The 24,579-nt window shown below is 39.8% G+C and overlaps 1 protein-coding gene across 2 annotated transcripts in view; it reads left to right on the top strand.

Annotated features, from left to right (window-relative positions):
* LOC124117231 (cyclic nucleotide-gated cation channel beta-3-like) overlaps window positions 1–24,579 on the top strand; it is a 303,270-nt gene that overhangs the window by 32,571 nt on the left and 246,120 nt on the right. For both annotated transcript variants that reach the window (XM_048397873.1, XM_048397872.1), the window contains exons 2-3: window positions 11,051–11,183; window positions 11,741–12,099. In XM_048397873.1, the coding sequence (XP_048253830.1) occupies window positions 11,793–12,099 (307 nt within the window). In that variant the 5' untranslated portion in view covers window positions 11,051–11,183; window positions 11,741–11,792. The remainder of the gene's footprint in view (window positions 1–11,050; window positions 11,184–11,740; window positions 12,100–24,579) is intronic.

Genomic DNA, 24,579 nt, shown 5'->3' with positions numbered 1-24,579 from the left:
TGGTATCAGTGTGAAAGGCATGATGTTAATGAGATTGATAACAAACCTGCATGTTGACATTTAACAGAGGTGACTATGCTTGTTGTAAAAGGCGACAAATGGGATGGGTGGTCAGGCTCGCTGACTTGGTTGATGCATGTCATCGATCCCAAGTGCTTATGATATTAATCACTGGATTGTCTGGTCCAGACTCTATTATTTACAGACCGCTGTCATGTAGCTGGAATATTGCTGAGTGTGGCGTTAAACAGCAAACCAACCAACATTTAACGAATTATCAGTGAAAGATTTACTACTTCCGGATGAAACCATTGTGATGACATCAAATTATTGTTGTTGCAGTTGATTCTGAAACAGCAATTCAATGGCCATTCTGAAATGGCATTTTGTGCAAATAAAACTGATGTAGGTCATTATGCAAAATTATAGAGAAATTATATTTCGACCATATCGCTTAAATCTTTCGAGTCCATACAATCAACACGCCCCTTCTATTTCTACTTCCAGAAACAACAGATTCTCATGATATGTGGCATTACAGCCAGAATATTAGATGACAATTGTGATACCCACCACCATTAATTTCCTGCTCTGTCATACCTGTGGATTGCGAACCCCGTTGTGCAAATATATGAACCTAATCAAATCAGATCAAAGCGGATTTGTTTGTCATGGCATTGATGAAGCATATTCAAGGTCACTTGAATGTATTTGTATTATAATCATGTAAATATGGTGATTTCGAACCTCATTGGGTGACATTCACATTAGATTTGATCCAATAATAAGTGTGCACTGTCATGGGCACAGGGTTAGAATAGTCTGTTAAATTGGGTAGGGTGGTCTGGATCGGAAACTTGTCTGATTACATGTCATCAGACCCGCAAAGATCCGGGGTAGAATAGATCTTCAGCAACCCATGCTTGCTGTAAAAGGTGACTATGCTTGTCGTAAAAGACAACTAATGGGATCAGGTGGTCAGGCTCGCTGACTTGGTTGTCCGTTGATGCATGTCATCGTATCCCAATTGCGTGGATCGATGCCCATGATATTAATCACTGGATTGTCTGGTCCAGACTCGATTATTTACAGACCGCTGTCATATAGCTGGAATATTGCTGAGTGCGGCGTTAAACAACAAGCCAACCAAACAACATGTCATCATGCTAGATTTCGTTGATCGTTGGTCATGGTTTCAGTCACCTGTTCATCTGGTCCAGACTTGATTATTTGCAGACTGCAATGATATAGCTGAAACCGGTATGACTGTAGTGTTAAACATTCACTCTGAAATTAGTGTGGCAACTTCAGTATGAATTGCTCACCCAGGCACATTTGGAGGTGTACAAAGCACCTTTCTTCTATATACAAATACAGCTCAGGGCTCTTTGATAATGCCAAGGAGGCCAGCCACCTGCATATTTGTTATTCAGCACAATCCCAAAATGACCTGAAATAGTCAAGTCAAGAACCAGCTATTGCTGTATGATGCCATCAGGGTACAATAACATGCACTCAACCAAGTCAACAAGTCTGACCTCCTGATTCATGTAGTTGTCTGTTTGAACAAGGGGCAGTTGGGTGGTCTTGTGGTTTAAGCAGTCACTTGTCACATTGAAGACCCAGGTTTGATTCCCCACATGGGTACAATGTGTGAAGCTCATTTCTGGTGTCCCCTGTCGTGATATTGATAGAATATTGCTGAAAGGGGAATAAAACACTCACTCACTCACTCACTCACTCACTCACTCACTCACTCACTCACTCACTCACTCACTCACTCACTCACTCACTCACTCACTCACTCACTGTTTGAATTGGGGTCCCCATGGGGAAGAAGTGCTTCTTGCCAGTGAAGTTGTAACCATCTATCCAGCATGCCCGGTATCAATCATGTTCATAGTGATCCTTCAACAGACTCAATGTTATCGGTATATTTAATGGTTGAGTCGGCTGATGGGAAGGCCATGTTTTTGAATGCATACACTTATGTAGCTGTCACGGAAGTGCCATGTGAGGCAGATGAGTGAAGGTGGCATTATACTGGGATCAATACAGGCCTCTACAGTGTCCTGTGTCATACAGTAGCAGTACCCACCTGAAACATCCGGCACCTGCACCAGCATTGCCCATCTCGTCATTTACCGTATTTCCTCCAATAGATACAAGACCAATAGGCACCAGGTCAAATAAACTGGAAGAAAAATTATTATTACATGTTGAAAAATCTTGCTATATGATTGGCCAGCCACCATTTTGAGAGTTGCTTAATCGGGCAGTATGGAAATCATGATGTGTCCTGTCGACTGTGTTGTCACACCACCTTGACCATGTTCAAGCCACCATACTGTGAGTCCAATAGCAGTCACAATTATGTCACAGAAAATATGTCCCATGAAGATCCGGGGTAGAATAGGTCTTCAGCAACCCATGCTTGCCATAAGAGGCGACTATGCTTGTCGTAAGAGGCAACTGACAGGATCGGGTGGTCAGGCTCGTTGACTTGGTTGATGCATGTCATTGTATCCAAATTGTGTGGATCAATGCTCATGATGTCAATCACTGGATTGTCTGGTCCATACTTGATTATTTTTCAGGCCACCGTCATATGGAATATTGCTGAGTGCGGTGTTAAACAACAAACAAACAAATATACAAACACAGAAAATATGTCTTTGTAGCTTGTAAACTCTTGTGGGATACAACCTGTTCCGCTCGTAAAATCCTACACACCCCATTTAGTTAGTCTGTCTTACAGACCCTGATACAAATATATCAACTACAGCCCATGCAAGTCTATAATGTTTGGCAAGTCTAGAAAATGAAGAGAATCACTGGGCTCCCTTTTTATTATATTTTTATTAAGATAACTGAACAACTGTTTTTTCTGTACAATATGTTCATTTCAGAGACTATATGTTAGTCCACCCATTAGTGACACATATCACTTAGTCCTTGGTGTAGTGGATGGAGCATCTGCAGGGTTAGTGGAAGGTCAGAGGTTCGAGGCCATGGCCATGTCATACCAAAAGACAGATGTTAAAAGATGGTACTAATTATTACCCTGCCTTGCTCTCGGCATTAAGGGGCTAAAACAAGGACTGGTTCGCCTCAGAGCAAATGAGTGTGGTATTGATGTTAAACTGTGGAATGGTATCTCAGTGGGCTATCACTATAAAGTCCGGACTCCGTACAAGCAGACACACACATGTGCATGCATGTCACTGTACAAGTGCAATAATCTTGAACGCGATGTTAAACCCTGATTTCACCTCACCTCAACACATGCAATATAGCGCATAAACACGTTGATAACAGCATAACGATTGCACACGGTAAAATAACTATAAAGAAAAGTACTGGTGTGGGAAATATGAGGGATTTAAGTAAACATTGATTTTGTATTGATTTTAAATAAAAAATAAATGTGTTGATTGTACGTAATACATAATTGTTGCTGTGTCTCCTTATGTTTGCATGTTATCTTCTCCCCTGAATGAGAATTCCCACTCATTATATAGGTTGGACCTCTAATGGATGCCGGAGCTCTGATAAACTCCCTTTAGCATGGTTTGTAATATACTTAAGAGATCAGAGGACTGTTGTAGAAATTGTCATGTTGATATTGCGATTAGTGAGTGTATATGCACACACATCATTCATCTGATCTGATTGACAAGAAACTGTATGATGTCCTACAAGGGTAGAAGTGAGTGAGTGAGTGAGTTTGGTTTAATGCTGCTTTTAACACTATTCCGGTTATATCGCGGCATGTCAGCTTAATGTGGGAGGAAAAGCCCGAATTGATGCAGGTCTCAGACGTTTATAACTTCGGTGAAACCCACGTGCACGGGTATGGTGCTGACAGACCTAGAAACATAATCAGGGTGAACTGGGATTCAAACCCACAATCATAGGATTCTGACGTGCCCTATGGATGCAACTTTGCAAAGCGAATTGTGGCGCCTTAAACGACTGTGCCACCTGTGCCTGCTATAAGGGTAAAAAGTACTGAGTGTAGGAACATTGTGACGTTTGTTTCAATGATTCTCACCGCTGCTTATTATTCAGTTGAAGGGATATGATATGACATTGTTGTAAACAATAGGTTATCATGTCACCAATTAATTGTTTATGACATGGCGCATTTTAAACATTACATCATCTAAACAATATCCCTTAATGTTACTTAAAATTCCTGAAAACAAATAGTCCTTAGTTAATGTTTATTATGAGCAAGTGAACATTTGTGACTTTGGTTAGTCAAGGTTAGTAACTGTAATTAATGTCCAAGTACATGTAATTGGAAATACAAAGTAATGAATTTTCTAACCATAAATTGATTACTTTTTCGTAAATAACATCAAATAATATTTTGAGTACTTAATTTCTTTTTCTGTAAAAGTAATTCATTCTTGCTTGGCGTTCCAATATTTGTTTTCAAATAACTGTTGTACTTTAGAACCAATTACTTATCAGTTATTGCTTTGATGACTAGGACTAGCAAACCATGTTACTTTAATATTAGTACTTTTCTCCTACACTACTTTTGAAAACTGCAAGGTGTCGTGACAGTGATCTGAGTAGTACATGGGAGTAACACAGCTACAGCCAATGTGACCGACAGCTCTCTATCAACATCTCAGACTTAACCTTAGCAGGGTATGAAACTCCCAAAAATTTCAGCCAGACCACAGGACCGGCTAGCTGAAATACTTGCCAGCCCTGACCAAAACCTGCCTGCCCACTATAATCATATGTTTCTCAGGATAAGCTAACGGGGTTTCTTTTTGGTTATATTTTATCATTCATCTTTACATGTGAATTAATGATTATCATTGGGAAATACATTTAGAATATTGTCACATATGAAATATAACCCGACCGTCGGGCAGGGGGATTTGAAAATCTGGCAGCCCGAGTTGAAATCAACCCGTCTCGGACGGTCGGGCAGGCAGGTATTTCGAACACTGACCTTAGACAATCAATATGTCATGCCAGCTGTAAGGACTGACTCCGTGGTCTAGTGGTAGAGCGGAAGGTCCGGGGTTCAATCCCCAGCCGCGGCATACCAAAAGACGTTAAAAGATGGTACTTGTTGTTACCCTGTCTGGCGCTCGGCATTAAGGGGCTAAAACAAGGACTGGTCGCCTCGGAGTCAGTATACTGTGTCTGAGTGGGGTATTCATGTTAAACTGCGGCATGGTATCTCAGTGGGCTAGCACTATAAATCGGCATCAGTCCGGACTTGTACAAGCAGCCACACAAACACACACACGTACATGCACGTCGCTATATAAGTGCAATAATCTTGGACGCGACGTTAAACCCAATTTCACCTTACCTCACCACTTGTATGGGGTGTAATGATTGAATAAGCTATTGATGCATCACAGTTCTCATGGTCCAGTGGCAGTGCATCGATTATAAGTTAAAAATATCTGTAGTTACCATTGATGCCACCCTGCATTATTGACAGTATCAATAGTCATACTAAAATGAATAAATACTGTTAATCATTTACTTCTCCATTCATTATCATCCAAAATACGCCCTGCACGAGAGACGTGGGCATCCATTCAGAAAAAGTCCATAACAACTTCCACAGCAATCTGACGAACCTGGGATTTGGCAGGTGTATTAGACTTTATCACCTGATGCCAGGAAATATATGTTGTAGGAAAGATGTATTTGTCAACCTATCACAATACTGTTATGAGAAAGCAGTAGTATTTATATAATATAATAGTATAGCAATACACTCACTCACTCACTCACTCACTCACTCACTCACTCACACAGGTTTGAGGCATCTAAATGGCCCATTTCTCTTGTTTTGTTTCATGCGCGAAATGTGTGGCATTAGTAGAGACTTTTGTAGGCAGCACCCTTCTTTCACTTTGTGACTTGTGGTGTCAGCAGATATAGGGCAACCTTCTTAAATGTATGCCGATCTGAGTTCCAGTCTGTGATTGAAGTGGAGACATATAAAATGTTCCCTCTCATTGTTGTAGCAATATGCCAAATATAAATGCAGATCTTTAAAGAGTCTTAACCTTTAGCCTGCTGAATTATTTTCATACTTCTTACCCCTGCCTGCTGGATTAATTTTAGCATAAGGCGCTCTAAAGACGGTGGGTGATTTCAAACAGTCGGTGGCTCATTAAACAAGGGCCAATTGAAGAAATATTTGGCACATTTATTCCTGATAGAAAACTACACAGTACTATAAAATAAACTTGATATCATTCTACCCATAAGCCCCCATGGACGTTTCACAAGGGGATTAAAAGAAGAGTAAGGCCCTAATATCAGGGGTTCACACACAGTTGAAAAGTGTTTCAATTTACAATTTGTGATGAAAATACCTTATCTTACCTCCATGTCAGAATCTTGAGGTCTGATAGGTTCACATGATCTTGATCAAATACTTTGTATCCCACCTTGGAGGGATGGGGCACGGGTGGCCCAGTCGTCTAAGGCGCCGCGATTCGCTGTGCAGAGTTTCATCCCTTGGGGACGCCAGATTGTGGGTTCTAATCCCAGTTCGCCCCGATTATGTTTCTAGGTTTGTCAGCACCATACCCGTGCTCGTGGGTTTCACCGAAGTGGTAAATGTCTGAGACCTGCATTACTTCGGGCTTTCCTCCCACATTAAGCTGACACGCCGCGATATAACTGAAATACTGTTAAAAGCAGCGTTAAAACCCAACTCACTCACTCACTCACTCACCTTGGAGGGAAATAGATTTCAGAGTAGGGTAATAAATCCCTGCTACAAAGCAAAAAGCTGTACTTTGCTTACGAGTTGATGAAAATCATGTTAACCTCAGCTCAATCAATTCTTTTACAATGGTAGATTGAAACATATCATCAAGATAAATTTGTTGTAGCAGTATACATGGTTCTGTTTCTATGGTTTCACTGAAGGACTGTTGTGTTGTGTTTCTATGGTTTCACTGAAGGACGGTTGTGTTGTGTTTCTATGGTTTCACTGAAAGACTGTTGTGTTGTGTTTCTATGGTTTCACTGAAGGACTGTTGTGTTGTGTTTCTATGGTTTCTGTTATAGTGCAAACCATTTAAATACTTTTATTTAATATTTCATTTATCTAAATACCTAACTGGTTCAACATGTTTCCAAGTGCACCGAAATTCTATGCCCTTTGTCTGTTTAAAATATTCAGCAAACATTCGACGTATCCCCTCTTATAAGCCCCTCCGGGCAGGACCCTTAATCTCCAGGGCTATCTATAAATTTCAATTAACACCTCCTAACGTCGCCGGATCTTACGTCTATACATACACGTGGGACAATGACCTTGCCACACGTTACGTAATACCTCGCTCTACAAAACCCGACTGACATGGTCAGTCAGAGAGAGACAGCCTAGAGAAGAGCCAGAAGGTAAGTGACAGAACGGTTCTCCCACCCGGGAACATTGGCCACTCGGTCCCGGTGTGCGTTCTGTCACGTTATTATCAACATGTACCTTATCGAATGTCATTTCAACCATCAACAATAAATATGGCTGCTGTCGTCTAAACTTCACCCCTGAGTTTTGTCTTCCGTCATCACCCTGAGCTACCATCCGAGGGCCGAAATAACGCCCTTGGACAGATGATGGAGAATAATCCGGGTAGCGTGAGTTTGCTGTGACTCACGCACGATCCCCCTACCCTAACTCGCAGCAAAGCAAATGGTAGTTCAGAGTTGATGGGAGACAAAAGCAGCGTCAAGCCAGCCGCCATCTTGACGGGAAAACGAAGAAGATGACAGACAGCACCCCAGCCAACCCGATCGTCAGCAACAGACGCACCCCAGCCAACCCGATCGTCAGCAACAGACGCACCCCAGCCAACCCGATCGTCAGCAACAGACAACACCCCAGCCAACCCGATCGTCAGCAACAGACGCACCCCAGCCAACCCGATCGTCAGCAACACACAGCAGCCCAGCCTACCCCATCGTCAGCAACAGACAGCAGCCCAGCCTACCCGAACGTCAGCAATACCGAAATTCAGACAATAGTCATGTAATCAAGTGAGTACGCCAACATTCAGCCATGCTACCAACACTCAAGATCAAATCGACCAACGTCAAGATTCTTCAGCAAGTACCAACCGATATATGTGTGTGTGTGTGACAATATATTTGAACTTTCGTTCCAACTCTCAACGTGTACTGTGCTTATACGTATTTTCACGGACATTCTTGTTCCTATAAGGTATGTTATGTAATCAAGTCATTATTGTTTCGTTGTCTTAACATTTTGTCATGTTTTTCTATAACGAGTATGTATTGCAATCTATGTATTGTTATCAGAGGTACAATCCTTATCAGATTAAGTTTTTGAAATCGGCTAGGCTCTTACTCTATTCATGTCCTACACCCTACGCTTATACGCATTTAGTGCAGATCCACGATATCTGCGGGTTCCGAGTCGTCCCATTCAAATCAGACTCCCGGTTTCAAGGATTTTTCTTTTAATTTGTGGCCCTATAACCATTACTATAGACAATAGCTTTCAAAAAGTTATCCAATACCCTACAATTTCCTGCTTATATCTTCATTTATTCCTTTTTGAGTATGTGAGCACTGAAATTATTGGTACTTTTTGTGAAAACTGATAAAATCGATGTAGTAGCAGCGATTGTAGAAGTATAATAAGTTAGGGAGCCTCGTTGCTTGCCAAGCTTATTCAGTGGAGATTGTATATACAGTCTATATCCTACTTCTTCGTTTTGCCAACGTGATTTTGTGCTTAATTATGATACCGGCGAAAATTATGTATATTCGTGCGATCAACCGTAAATGGTCTCTGGCACACAAAATACGATTCGTTCAAATATCTTCGAGACAATTTCACATGATTGAATTTTTCATTACATTCAAGTTTAGACTTTTGAAGTTGGTTAGGTTTTGCATACTCATTCTACTTTTTAGCGCAGATCACACTTCACATCTGCTAGCCTTGTCGAGTCTAGGCTCACAATATAAGACTCCCAATTTCAAAGATCTTACTGTTATCGTGAAAATATTACTTTCATATGCAAACGACAACGCTTTACCCACATCATGTTTTTGTCCCTACGTCATCCGTCTACTTTACTTCAACAATGTGTATTGTCTGTTTCAATGTGATACATGTGATCTAGCAGTCTGGTATTCCGACTGCAAGGGCGACCGCGAGCAGGATGTGCTGCTCGGTGGAAACTCGTCCAAGGTTCTTTGTGTATGAGCCGGAATCTCCGCTCACCTGTATTTTGTTCGTACGAGCCCGCACCTCCGCTCAACTTGTTAATGTTATGTATAGTTGTTTCACCGATATTGACAATGTTGTTATTCACTTATTTACTTTACACGCCTGTATATCTTATCTAATGTCATCTCATTCATCTCAGTCAAGTGTACTGCATGAAGCAACTAATTGTCAACCTGTCGATGTCATTTGCATTGATCTGTACTTGTACTACATATTGTCATTATTTTTAAAAAGCTTTTGAGGACAAAAGCTCCACGACGTTCAGGGGTATTGTTATAGTGCAAACCATTTAAATACTTTTATTTAATATTTCATTTATCTAAATACCTAACTGGTTCAACATGTTTCCAAGTGCACCGAAATTCTATGCCCTTTGTCTGTTTAAAATATTCAGCAAACATTCGACGTATCCCCTCTTATAAGCCCCTCCGGGCAGGACCCTTAATCTCCAGGGCTATCTATAAATTTCAATTAACACTTCCTAACGTCGCCGGATCTTACGTCTATACATACACGTGGGACAATGACCTTGCCACACGTTACGTAATACCTCGCTCTACAAAACCCGACTGACATGGTCAGTCAGAGAGAGACAGCCTAGAGAAGAGCCAGAAGGTAAGTGACAGAACGGTTCTCCCACCCGGGAACATTGGCCACTCGGTCCCGGTGTGCGTTCTGTCACGTTATTATCAACATGTACCTTATCGAATGTCATTTCAACCATCAACAATAAATATGGCTGCTGTCGTCTAAACTTCACCCCTGAGTTTTGTCTTCCGTCATCACCCTGAGCTACCATCCGAGGGCCGAAATAACGCCCTTGGACATTTCACTGAAAGACTGTTGTGTTGTGTTTCTATGGTTTCACTGAAAGACTGTTGTGTTGTGTTTCTATGGTTTCACTGAAAGACTGTTGTGTTGTGTTTCTGTGGTTTCACAGAAGAACTGTTGTGTTCTGTTTCTGTGGTTTCACAGAAGGACTGTTGTGTTCTGTTTCTATGGTTTCACTGAAGGGCTGTTGTGTTGTGTTTCTGTGGTTTCACAGAAGGGCTGTTGTGTTGTGTTTCTATGGTTTCACTGAAGGACTATTGTGTTGTGTTTCTATGGTTTCACTGAAAGACTGTTGTGTTGTGTTTCTATGGTTTCACTGAAAGACTGTTGTGTTGTGTTTCTGTGGTTTCACGGAAGGACTGTTGTGTTCTGTTTCTATGGTTTCACTGAAAGACTGTTGTGTTGTGTTTCTATGGTTTCACTGAAGAACGGTTGTGTTGTGTTCCTGTGGTTTCACAGAAGGACTGTTGTGTTCTGTTTCTATGGTTTCAGTGAAGGGCTGTTGTGTTGTGTTTCTATGGTTTCACTGAAAGACTGTTGTGTTGTGTTTCTATGGTTTCACTGAAAGACTATTGTGTTGTGTTTCTGTGGTTTCACAGAAGGACTGTTGTGTTCTGTTTCTATGGTTTCACTGAAGGGCTGTTGTGTTGTGTTTCTAATTTCACCGAAGGGCTTTTGTGTTGTGTTTCTAATTTCACTGAAGGGCTTTTGTGTTGTGTTTCTAATTTCACTGAAGGGCTTTTGTGTTGTGTTTCTTATTTCACTGAAGGGCTTTTGTGTTCTGTTTCTATGGTTTCACTGAAGGGCTGTTGTGTTGTGTTTCTAATTTTACTGAAGGGCTTTTGTGTTGTGTTTCTAATTTCACTGAAGGGCTTTTGTGTTGTGTTTCTAATTTCACTGAAGGGCTTTTGTGTTGTGTTTCTAAGGTTTCACTGAAGGGTTGTTGTGTTTCAGGTTGATGGGGACTGATGGCCTGTGTAACCTGCAGAAATGTGACACACTGTGTGGAGGATGTAGAGATACCATTGTCACTGTTTGACAGTCACCCAAGTGCCATGTGCGGGACTCCACATCTGAGTGTCCACAGGTGAGTGAGTTTGGTTTAAGGCCACTTTCAACAGTATTTCAGATATCAAGCCTGGTGTTGGAGGAAAGTCTGGTGTGACCTCTTCTGTGAAACCCACGAGCATAGGTGACAAACCTAGATACATTATGACAACTATTCTAAGATTTAAGCCAATGATAATAGGTTTCTGGACATTTCAAGGATGCAACTCTCGACAGCGAATATAGATGGGAGTCCATATCCATTGGGGTATTATGTCTCCATTTTCTTATAACTTCTACACCCATTTGCTTTGTTTTGAGTCTGATTAAAAAATTGATTGTCTTGAAAATAACCATCCAATCAAATTACACTCCAGTGAGAGAGAAATTGGTGCAACGCTACTGATAATACAGATGGAGATGGTGATGTCACTTTGTAAATGAAGCTGTGGTGATGGATGGGTCACTGTTATCTATCACAATAAAGCCGATGTATAAAATACTCAATGTTTGAGGATGCCATGGCTGGGGCCATCATTCAGTTTGAAGCAGTTATTGCCATGGTGATTTCTTACGTATACCCTGTCTATTTTACAGTTGATAAACCCAAGAATTTCAAGTCCATAGTATTGTCCGTCCAACTAGCAAGATGTTCACGCCACCATCGTCATCTCCCAAAATGCCAAAAATTCATGTGACTCATCCAAATGTTCCCTTCGGGTCTTATGAGAACCTCATGAATGAAGGAAATGGGAAGAAATCACCAAAAGAAGGGGTGGAAAATCCCATGTTTAACTTCGACAATATCTCCCTCCTGTCACGATCAGCCGCTCCATCCAGGGCCAGTGAACCAGCGGATGAACCAGTCCGCATGTTGCCGCCTCTTCGCCGTGGGAGTTACTCCCCCTTCCTTAATTCCTCCGATATGGACAGTCTTGCAGTGCCTGACGGGACAGGTAAGATTACCGGTAAACATTATATCATAACTGTCACAAAAAGCAACTGTTCACAGAAGGTTTGAACCAACTTATAGATTTGTGGCCACCTACGAATGGATTTGTGGCCACCAACTTATAGATTTGTAGCAACTAACTTTTCTTTGGCATACTGAGGTTGTATAATACTCATATAAACACAGTCAGTCTGGAGTAGGTAACATTAAACATTTTATCATCATTGTCACAAGAACCAACAGTTCAGAAATGTTTTGAAGCAACTTATTTATCTGTGGCAGCCAACTTGATTTTTGGCACCTCGACTGTCGGACTGATGTCGTATAACACTCCAGTTAAACACAATCAGGTGTTGATTTGTCTCTCTGAAATTAAGGGACCTACACAACTACCATTTATATTTGGGAGGTCTTGGTTGTTGGATTAAAGTGTTATTCTTTCAACACATGCATTATTAATCCTATGCAACACAAGCAGGTCTATTATCATTTGCTCATTAATCTTGTGGAGCAGCGGAACAAATTGAGCCCAGGGAGAAACTCCTAGAATTTGATATTTATCCCCTTTATTCAAATCTCAAGGTGCCTTTCTGTACAGAGAGTATTGGAAACACAGAGCTCACATGCAACTCGTCTGTTGGGGAAATAATATTTCATTAAGAATAGGGACCCCCTCTGTGGTTTAGTCGTGGAGCATCTCCCTAGACAGCGGACGGGGGTACATCCCTAGCTGCATCATACCCAAGATGTTAAAAGATGGTACTTGTTGTTACCCTGGCTTGGAGTCAGTATACTGTGTCTGAGTGGGGGTATTCATGTTAAACTGCAGCATTTAAGCTCAGTGGGCTAGCACTATAAAATCATCATTAGTCTGGACTAGTATGAGCAGCCACTCACAAACACATGTGCATGCACCACACAACATGAGTGCAATAATGCGAATGCGACGTTAAACCCCATTCCACCTCACCTCAACATTAAGAATAGGTATTATCATGGGAGATAACTCCTCAATCGAGATGGTACAATATCCTTACAAACCAGCATCATGAAGCATCATAACATCTTCTAAGCCTTCTAAGTAGAGACCATCTAGGTCGCCAATGTGACATAAATCTATGTTAATGTCCTAAAGTTATCTACTGTTCCCCCACTTGGCTATCTGAAAATATACATGACTGGCGACTATAATTATTTCTGATACAAATAATGTCGACTTGCGTAATATTGCATGTGTACTTGTTCTGGAGTATGTTGCAGAAATCTTGTGGTTCCGATTACCCAAACTACCCTCTCTTTTTTTCACTATTAATTAACACAATTAGCATTTGCTCTGCTGTTTTCTCAATCACCAGTTACCCATGCAATGGAACTCGAAAACTGCACTTATCGTCTGTGTCAATGAACAATTCGATGGCTCCATGAAAGGGTTCGAGGATTTGGTTACACTAAATGATAATACTGTGTGCAGTGCATCCTTTCGACATTCGTAGACCGGTCTGCTTTATTTGACAGCATCATGTCAAAGTACTTTGACCCCGATAGTTGTGAGTGAAAACAATGATGACAGTTGCATTGGAATTAATGATAGTGATGATGGTCACAATTCTGAGCTGATGGTCGCAAATGATAACACGGAGAAACTGTCCACCCTGAAGTGACAAAAATGGAACAGCTAACGAAGTATGTGTGGCTAAAATATGATTCCAAGACTAATGCTATTACTTTCATGTATTGTTCTGCACAACCTGCTTATGCCGGCAAGACAAACCTCGTAGTCAGTAATTTTAAAATTCTGTAAGTGTGAAATGAAACACTTGCATTGCAGAGATATTTGTTAAGACAATCCAGAAGAAATCCATTTTGGAAAGGTTTTAAAAATGCGTAGAAATGCTCTTGAAAGCTAATTTCAAATGTTTGGGGCTGCTTATCATACCGGCTCGACTTCTTGTTTCTTACCAGTGGCCAAAAACTATGTGTTGCCATATGGCAACTTGTCAGAAATTAAACTTTGAGGGTTGCATTTCCAAAGAAAAGATAAAAAGGTGAGAATTTTTAAATTTTATATGTACAAAATTAACAAAATTATTAAATACTAATATGAATTTTTTTTTAAACGAAAACAATAAAATACAATTTTTTTTATGAATTTGATTACATAAACAAGTTGTTCTGTCACTTGAAGCTTTAGACACTTACAAATGAAGACATTTACCAGCTACTTCAAAAAGAGAATTTTTGTTTTTTAACATAAATTTAAGATTTATCACAAGATAACACTGGTCAGGTGGATAGAGCTTCTGTCCAGAAAGCATAAGGTTGGTGGTTCCATCCCCGGGCTCATCGTCCTAAAAGACATTAAACGATGGTACTTGTTGTTACCCTGCCTGGCGCTTGGCATTAAGATGTAGAACAAGGACAGGTCGGCTAGAAGTCAGTTTACTGTGTGTGAGTGAGATGTCTGATTTGTATCAACACGATAAAACCAGCATTAGTCCGGACTAGTACAACCAGCAACACACGCACACGTTGCTATAGAAGTTCAATAATATTGAACAGGATGTTAAACCCAAGCTCATTCAATTCACATGTGTATGTCACACTATGTTTAATCAATATGTTTCTTGTGATTTTATGTTTGTTTTTCACTTCAATTTGTGTCCATGTATATTATCTCCCTTTGACCAATTTACATCAGAACTTTCTGCAATCAATACACCAGCAGTCATCCACCAGCTCAGTGCAGCTGTCTGTAGACACTGATGGCCACCGAAGCCAATTAACTCAGCCCTAGTTATCTCCCCTTGGCCTCAGCTCTCTCGTGTTTATTGATTGAAAGGTTTCAGTGTTCAATTGCCAAGCATTATGGTGAGAAGAAATTATGAAAGTGGATACATGCTGAATGTTTTTTTCTTTGATATGATTAGGAATTGTAAATATTGATAGCCAGTAATTGGATTGACAAAGAACAATAAAGGTTTCAGGAAAATCAATTGTTTTAAGGTGAAGAGATGCATGTATTTTTCTAGATACAATAGATTGATCACTTTTGTAAATATGTTCACCACTTTAATAACAAAAGATCAACAAAGAAATTATATTAAGAATAGATTCAGTAATTGTTGCATTTATGGCGATATAAATGTAATAACCAGTGTGCATGCATATACTGTCTAATTCTGAGTATCCGTGTTTCACTCAAATGCAAAAACCTTTTGAATTCAATTCTTATAAACAAGTATGTCAACAACTTCACAGACTGCTTATTTAATTTAATCATTCTGTTAACAGCCAATCACACATTACCGGTAGTAGTTTGTTCGTGGGCTTCACCAAATATATTTGTTTGGGTTTATGGAAAGTTAATCAAATGCCATGAAATCACTTGCAATTAATTTAATAGAACTTCAAAATTATTTTGATGGTTCATGATTGACATTTCTCTGTCAGGACATTTTTATTTGTATGACATTTTTATTTGTAAGACTTGTTTTGTTGCACATAAATAAATTTATCAACAGTGACATTTTCTACAATTCTTTATTCTGATTACGAAATTTTATGAGTGATTGCTTGATTAAATATGTCAAATCTGCTATTGACCGTGGTCAGGACATCATCAATTTGACATCATCAGAGACAAGTCATTGCTAACAGTCAGCCATCATGCTGTCTGGCCTGCTACTGGTGGATTGTCAACTTAGTAACTTTAACTCTCAACCATTGAGATTGCAACATTTCAGAACTGGCTGTCTGTCAGCAAAATAGACCATCACGAAGTGTCTGGCAGCTTGGTATTTAAAACATTGGTTTTACGAAAATAATTAAATTGTTTGCTGGATGCTGTGAAAAACTTAAATTGTTTGGCTCTTCCTTCAGAGAAAGAAATTGAATGTCTATAAGTCTTCTGTCTCCAGCACAGCTGGTCTAGTTGTGTTTGGTTTTATGTTGTTGATTATGGGAAGATTTGGATATTCTATGATAACTGTATGTCTTGCAGTACTGACTGTAGAAGGCTTACAAAAACAATTCTCTAGTAGAAATCCAAAGCCCGCTCTCCCTGAATAGTAAATGGTTCCCTTACCAGACCTGGCTCCTCCCACCATCACGCCAGTACATGAGGCGGTGGGGGATATTCCCTGCCAGAAGTCTCCTACCCAGTTCTCTGTTCAGACAGTTCAGACTGACCCTAGCCTTGACCTTCCCTCCCCAGAGCAGGCCCAGATTGCACCTTGGAGCCTCCATCCCAGACTGGTCTGGCTGTGTGATTGACCCATGTGCAGGGATCAATTTTGCTATTTCCAACCTGCACCAGAGCAGGTTAAACATTGCAAGTGCAGGTAACTTTTATTGCCAGGTTCCACCCAGTGCGGGTAACATTTCCCTCCATAAGTGCATGGCAGCAGTTATATTTGAAAAAAGTGGAAAACTTAATTTCTTCTGAACTGACTGCAAATCTTTTTTAGAATCCAGGAGACAGAAGTTCATGAAAACAGTGAGATACACAGGAGGTCTGAATGCAGTGAACTTGCAGAACTAATTTTTCACAATTACCACTAGAACAGTCACTCATGAAGTTACAATCACAACAGACACTTTGAAATGTCTTTTAATGGTTGTTTACTGGATATCAAGATGTGAAAAGCCATATACAGAATTCCACAAAATAAAACGATGGAACACAGTTGTTTTTTTCTCTTTGAATTTATTTAATGCTCAAAATAACTGAAAATACAGTGTTTCAATTTATGATAAAATGGTGCAGCCAATATTTTGGTAGTGCAACCTGATTAATTCACTTGGTTGCACATGGTGCAGGGGGTAAAACAGAATGAAATCATACCCTGATGTGTCGCACTGGCCGAGCCTCCATCCCAGACTGGTCAGGGGCTGTGATTAACCCATGGGGCCTGTCTGTACTTCCAGTTGGGCATCATGTATACCCATGAAGATCCAGGGCAGAATAGGTCTTCAGCAACCCATGCTTGCAGCAAAAGGGACTATGCTTGTCGTAGGAAGCGACTAAAAATGGAATCGGTTGGTCAGGCTCACTGACTTGGTTGATGTATGTCATCATATCCCAAATGCGTAGATTGATGCTCATGATGTCAATCACTGGAATGTCTTGTCCATACTCTATTATTTACATGCTGCCGTCATATAGCTGGAATATTGCTGAGTTCACCGTTAAACAACAAACAAAACAAACAAACAAAAAAACTTTCACAGGCACCTCACCTACAGCCAGCACTGAGGTGGGAAAGGATCCCTTATTGGCAGCGCCTTTCTTTTTCCAAGGGGCGGTTGTGTAGCCTAGTGGCTAAAGCATTTGCTTGTCACACCAAAGACCCGGGTTCGAATCCCAACATGGGTACAATGTGTGAAGCCCATTTCTGGTTTCCCCAGCCAAGATATTGCTGGAATATTGATAAAAGCGGGATAAAACCACACTCAGTCAATCACACCTTTTTCCAAAGGTCTGGATGATGGACACATTGCCTTGCCCAGTACATGCTCATCATGTTTTTAAAGATCAATAGCATCTTTGTTGTTTGTCAAGGACTAATCTAAAAGGATGAAAGGTGTCTTTCATAATCACCCTGTCAGCTTAACCCTATTTACCAGGCTTTCAGGAAATTCTTATAGCTCATTCTTCAAAGCACAGTGTTCCATCTTTGAGCTGTACTGTTCGGATTAGGAAGTGCCCAATATATCCTCATTTGAAAAATGAATTTTAAGTTGGTGTCAGTCTAGAGTAATGCTTTGAATTATAATCTGATGATTCTCGGACATGTTGGACAATGTACTTTGAAAAGCAGCCTACATGTTTGTCAGAGCTATGCATGTTCCACTAGCATATCCTTGTAGTGATTCTACAGAGCTACAGAACTCATCAGTTCTTTTGGAGTCGATCTGCTGAAAGCCATTGAGGGCCCAACAAGTCCCAAGCTTTCCATGTGACCAGTCCAGGTGAGGATACAGTCAAACCCCAGTTAACTCCATCCTGTCGGCTCGGTTTGTTTACCAGATTTGACCCTCAATGAATCAGGCACTGCAGCTTTTATTGCCTCAGAAGACAGACACTTGCGCGTTGCTGAATCTGGTACATGGAGGGATGTTTTACCCAAATAAAGTCGTGTCCAAGACAAAATAATTAAAATGCCTGATCACAGCAGGGATTCTTAATGTGTTGATAAAATTGTCAAGAAATTATTTGTCATGAACAATTATCACTGAAATGTAAAGTCTTTAATTATTTAGTGCAGCCTGACACTACAAGCTATGTTATATTTCTCCTGAGTAAATGACCAAGCAAGAGAACCTAAAATTATGTTTCTGGCATGTGAAAGATGTTGGCAAAACAATCCACCCTATTCTGACTTTTTTTTCTGAAATAATCTCACTTTGATATTTCCCCAAAGTTGGCAGACTTATTTTCTGTGTAGTTGTCTTTAATAACACCAGATTACTTTCAGCAAGACCCCTGCAGGCATTTCATGAGGCAGCGAAACCACCAAATTATTCCTTCTACCGGGCCTTTAATGTTCCTGGAGACCCAGTTTATGTTGTATGTTATTACCAGGGAGGTGTTATATGTCCGTATTCACATGTCTCATTATGTTCTCTGTATGGCTTGTATCTTGTGTTGGGGTTGTTGAAGCTGTGGTATAAATGAAGACGATTTAGAAACTGTAGTGACTATTAAGACGTTTTAGAAGCTGTTGTGTCAATGAAGATGTTTTAGAAGCTGTAGTGTCAATGAAGACGTTTTAGAAGATGTAGTGTCAATGATAAGGTTTTAGAAGCTGTAGTGTCAATGAAGATGTTTTAGAAGCTGTAGTGTCAATGAAGACGTTTTAGAAGCTGTAGTGTCAATGAAAACGTTTTAGAAGCTGTAGTGTCAATGAAGACGTTTTAGAAGCTGAAGTGTCAATGAAGACGTTTTAGAAGCTGAAGTGTCAATGAAGACGTTTTAGAAGCTGTAGTGTCAATGAAGACGTTTTAGAAGCTGTAGTGACATTGAAGACGTTTTAGAAGCTGTAGCGTCAATGAAAATGTTTTAGAAGCTTTAGTGTGAATGAAGATGTTTTAGAAGCTGTAGTGTCAATGAAGACGTTTTAGAAGCTGTAGTGTGAATGAAGATGTTTTAGAAGCTGTAGTGTCAATGAAGACGTTTTAGAAGCTGTAGTGTCAATGAGAGGTTTTAGAAGCTGTAGTGTCAATGAAGACGTTTTAGAAGCTGTTGTCTCAAAGAAGATGTTTTAGAAGCTGTGGTATTAATGAAGATGTTTTAGAAGCCATAGTGTCAATGAAGACGTTTTAGAAGCTGTAGTGTCAATGAAGATGTTTTAGAAGCTGTAGTGTCAATGAAGACGTTTTAGAAGCTGTAGTGTCAATGAAGACGTTTTAGAGCTGGTGTGTCAATGAAGACGTTTTAGAAGCTGTAGTGACATTGAAGACGTTTTAGAAGCTGTAGCGTCAATGAAAATGTTTTAGAAGCTTTAGTGTGAATGAAGATGTTTTAGAAGCTGTAGTGTCAATGAAGACGTTTTAGAAGCTGTAGTGTGAATGAAGATGTTTTAGAAGCTGTTGTGTCAATGAAGACGTTTTAGAAGCTGTAGTGTCAATGAGAGGTTTTAGAAGCTGTAGTGTCAATGAAGACGTTTTAGAAGCTGTTGTCTCAAAGAAGATGTTTTAGAAGCTGTGGTATTAATGAAGATGTTTTAGAAGCCATAGTGTCAATGAAGACGTTTTAGAAGCTGTAGTGTCAATGAAGATGTTTTAGAAGCTGTAGTGTCAATGAAGATGTTTTAGAAGCTGTAGTGTCAATGAAGATGTTTTAGAAGATGTAGTGTCAATGAAGACGTTTTAGAAGCTGTAGTGTCAATGAAGATGTTTTAGAAGCTGTAGTGTCAATGAAGATGTTTTAGAAGCTGTAGTGTCAATGAAGATGTTTTAGAAGCTGTAGTGTCAATGAAGACGTTTTAGAAGCTGTAGTGTCAATGAAGACATTTTAGAAGCTGTAGTGTCAATGAAGATGTTTTAGAAGCTGTAGTGTCAATGAAGATGTTTTAGAAGCTGTAGTGTCAATGAAGATGTTTTAAAAGCTGTAGTGTCAATGAAGATGGAGTTGACTAATGGATGTCAATTTCTTTGTTCTTTCAAATATGTTGGAATCCATGTCAACTCTGTTTTCATTATATGGCTAGCTTCTTTGCAACTTTTATGCCAGGCACAGATATGGATTAGTGGCAACAAAAGAGAAAAAGAAACATGTATTTGCTTGTTACTTAGCAACCACACAGTAATTACTACTTTCTCTATTCCACAAAAAATGAACATTTTCGTTAGGAGAATGTTTTTCATATGTTCCATTGTAATTGCTCTGGTATGTCATTTGCATTTTCTAGTTTTGTGGTAAAGAGATTGTTGTTGGTTATGTAAGATTGGCTTTCGTTCATGCTGTGTAGAATATACTGTTACAATGATAGTGGGTGGAAGTGTATGTGGTGTTGTTGGTTATGTAAGATTGGCTTCCGTTCATGCTGTGTAGAATATACTGTTACAATGATAGTGGGTGGAAGTGTATGTGGTGTTGTTGGTTATGTAAGATTGGCTTTCGTTCATGCTGTGTAGAATATACTGTTACAATGATAGTGGGTGGAAGTGTATGTGGTGTTGTGGGTTATGTAAGTTTGGTCTTCGTTCATGCTGTGTAGAATATACTGTTACAATGATAGTGGGTGGAAGTGTATGTGGTGTTGTTGGTTATGTAAGTTTGGTCTTCGTTCATGCTGTGTAGAATATACTGTTACAATGATAGTGGGTGGAAGCGTATGTGGTTTTGTTGGTTATGTAAGTTTGGTCTTCGTTCATGCTGTGTAGAATATACTGTTACAATGATAGTGGGTGGAAGCGTATGTGGTGTTGTTGGTTATGTAAGTTTGGTCTTCGTTCATGCTGTGTAGAATATACTGTTACAATGATAGTGGGTGGAAGTGTATGTGGTGTTGTTTGTTATGTAAGATTGGTCTTCGTTCATGCTGTGTAGAATATACTGTTACAATGATAGTGGGTGGAAGTGTATGTGGTGTTGTTGGTTATGTTAACTTGGTATCTGCTGATGATGATTGGAATTTTCAGTTATGATGACAGTGGCTGAAAGTGTGTGTGGCATGGGTACACATCTGGTTGTTTGGTATCAGATGTGTCATACTGGAGGTGAAGGGCACATCTAGTTGTTTGGGGGTCATCTTAAAATATTGTTTTGTGAAAGGGTATCTTATGGGTATGTAGCGGCCATAAAATTTCCGAGTCCCGTGATGGGATTCAAACCACGGACCTTCTGATCCGAGGTCGGACGCCTTGTCCACATGACCAAAGAGCTTAACCCTGTCAGCAAGCTGACAAGATAAGGATGTCATCTGTATGATGACTCCACGCCCTGCTACAGGTGCATTGGGGTGTCCTTGGTATAAGTGTGTATCTTATGGGTACATCGGGATGACCTTGGTGTAAGTGCGTATTTTATGGGTACATCGGGGTGTTCTTGGTATAAGGGTGTATCTTATGGGTACATCGGGGTGTTCTTGGTGTAAGTACGTATCTTATGGGTACATCGGGATGACCTTGGTGTAAGTGTGTATCTTATGGGTACATCGGGATGACCTTGGTGTAAGTGTGTATCTTATGGGTACATCGGGATGACCTTGGTGTAAGTGTGTATCTTATGGGTACATCGGGGTGTTCTTGCTGTAAGTACGTATCTTATGCGTACATCGGGATGACCTTGGTGTAAGTGTGTATCTTATGCGTACATCGGGGTGTTCTTGGTGTAAGTACGTATCTTATGGGTACATCGGGATGACCTTGGTGTAAGTGTGTATCTTATGGGTACATCGGGGTGTTCTTGGTGTAAGTGCATATCTTATGCGTACATCGGGGTGTCCTTGGTATAAGTGTGTATCTTATGGGTACATCGGGGTGTTCTTGGTGTCAGTGGGTATCTTATGGGTACATCGGGATGTCCTTTGTGTAAGTGCATATCTTATGGGTACATCGGGGTGTTCTTGATGTAAGTGCGTATCTTATGGGTACATCAGGATGTCCTTGGTGTAAGTGCATATCTTATGGGTACATTGGGGTGTTCTTGATGTAAGTGCGTATCTTATGGGTACATCAGGATGTCCTTGGTGTAAGTGCGTATCTTATGGGTACATTGGGGTGTTCTTGATGTAAGTGCGTATCTTATGGGTACATCAGGATGTCCTTGGTGTAAGTGCGTATCTTATGGGTACATCGGGGTGTTCTTGATGTAAGTGCGTATCTTATGGGTACATCGCACTGGACAAAATATCATCCATTCCAAAAAATCCAAAACTTGGAAATACCACCATTCCAATTGGAAATATGACCATTCCAATATTTGGAAAGGTCATATTTCCAAGCTTGGATTTGTTTGGATTTGTTTGGATTTGTTTGGATTTGTTTGGAAATGTTTGGAAATATTTGGATACAACATGTCATAATCATATCTGTTAAACGTTGTACAACTTTTGACCTTATGTGAGATTAGTAATGACATGAAAGTAAATAATTAAGAGTATTTTGGCACTATGTTCCACGAAAAAGACCAAATCATGAGCAAATTTAACTAAAAGAAATTCTGTCATTTAAAGTGGCTACTCTTTATATCTAATTTCTTATCTTCCTTGCCTATAATCATATGACATTGACTTTGAACTTTGAACAATTAAACAAATATTTTGTTTTCCCATACCGACTTACGGTTGTCGTAGAACAAAGACCGTTTCGAGAATATAGAGGGCCTCATTATTATAATTTGAACTAATATACATATGTACATAATAGTACTAGGTATAAATGAATTTTGATAAGTGTTCGTACAAGAATATGAAATGCGAATTATCTCGGAATTATGCGCAACACATAGGGCTGAAAATTGTATAATTGTTCTGGAACTATCTGACTGTAATTCAAAACAGGGAACAATATTTCGTCAAATGAATTATTGAGCCAGGAATGCAACGATTTAAATGCTGAAAAAATGAATAAACATATCTGGAACAGAGTTGACTGTTCATGTGGACAATTATATGCTACGTCTATTTCCAATGAAGTTTATCACCCCATGTTATAGCATTTGTTTCATATAAAAGATAGAAACCAAATAAATGGGACAATTAGTTGTTATGAATTAGCTTTACTTCTGTGACATATCACACAACTAAATGTGAATATGTTTATCAAATAATCAATTACAGTAAGTAACCTAGTGTCCTTATTTATACACAATTTAATTACGTATTGGGGTACACTATATAATACACATATACACGGATTGATATTTGTTGTTGACAATTTAATCATAACCCAAATCATACAAATCAAAGTGTGAAAGTAGTGACTAACTTTATGATCAAGGGTATAAATACTCAATTGTTTCTATTAATCCTAATAGTATAACAATAAACCCTGTGTATATACTGAGCATATTAAGATACATCCGGATCTACGACCGCAGCCATATAATCAATCAAGGAAAGTATATTAGATTGAATTACAAATGTGCTATCACTTAAACAAAATGTTCCGTTATCCACGTAAGCCTAAACCTGAGAGAAATAAAGTTGTGTTCTGTTCTGAAGACGCCGTCATGATTAGTTGGCGCCAGTCTAGACTGTCCAATCAACGTGAATATACAAACCGTGATGTTACTTGACCAGTTGATGACACCTGTCAAACTCAAAGTGCCCCTGGTCCTCCACCCACCATGTGTAATACTTTAGCGTACTTGATTGTTTAATTTGCAGTTATATCACTGTTAGGCTGAGTGATGAGAGAATACATTTTGTTGTTTTTGTAAATGATCGTTTCCATTTTCAACGTGGTAACCTTATAAGTGACTAACTGTTTTATCATGATGAAATGAAACATATTAAAATAATCAGAGGGACTGACGATCGCATTTTTCGCATAAATGTCATGCTCGCATTAATTTCATGATTTACTGAAGATAGATTTGAACATTTCTGAGCAACGATCATGTTTGGGTAAAGGAAGTAATCTTGTCTCCGCTTGCAATTGGATTCAGTTCCGAGATCGCAGCTTGACTGTTCGGTACGGCCGAAAGGCGGCATCCATGTTGTTCACGCTCCGCTGATCACGGATTCTGTATTCTGCTTATGAGCCGGGATGCGCATGAAACACGGGTGTCAAAACGAATATATTTACCAATTATACGTACGGTCAATTAGCAAGTCCAAGAGACAATACCCTGGTTCTACCACCTTTAGGTGTAATTACGTCGCATGCCCCTGGTTCACGGTTCGTCTGATCTCCCGTCATAAAACCACGATGTTTATTTACCTGGAGCCTCCGACAGCGCCGACTTCCTGTGTACGTGTACACTACTGCCTAGAAGTCCATTCCCCTTACACGCACCCCAACCGCCACTCGTGTG

Source organism: Haliotis rufescens, unplaced genomic scaffold, assembly GCF_023055435.1.
Source record: "Haliotis rufescens isolate VD_foot unplaced genomic scaffold, xgHalRufe1.0.p SCAF_17, whole genome shotgun sequence".
Classification (NCBI taxonomy): domain Eukaryota; kingdom Metazoa; phylum Mollusca; class Gastropoda; order Lepetellida; family Haliotidae; genus Haliotis; species Haliotis rufescens.
The sequence above is the reverse complement of the archived record's forward strand: the minus strand, read 5'-3'. Positions and strand labels throughout refer to the sequence as shown.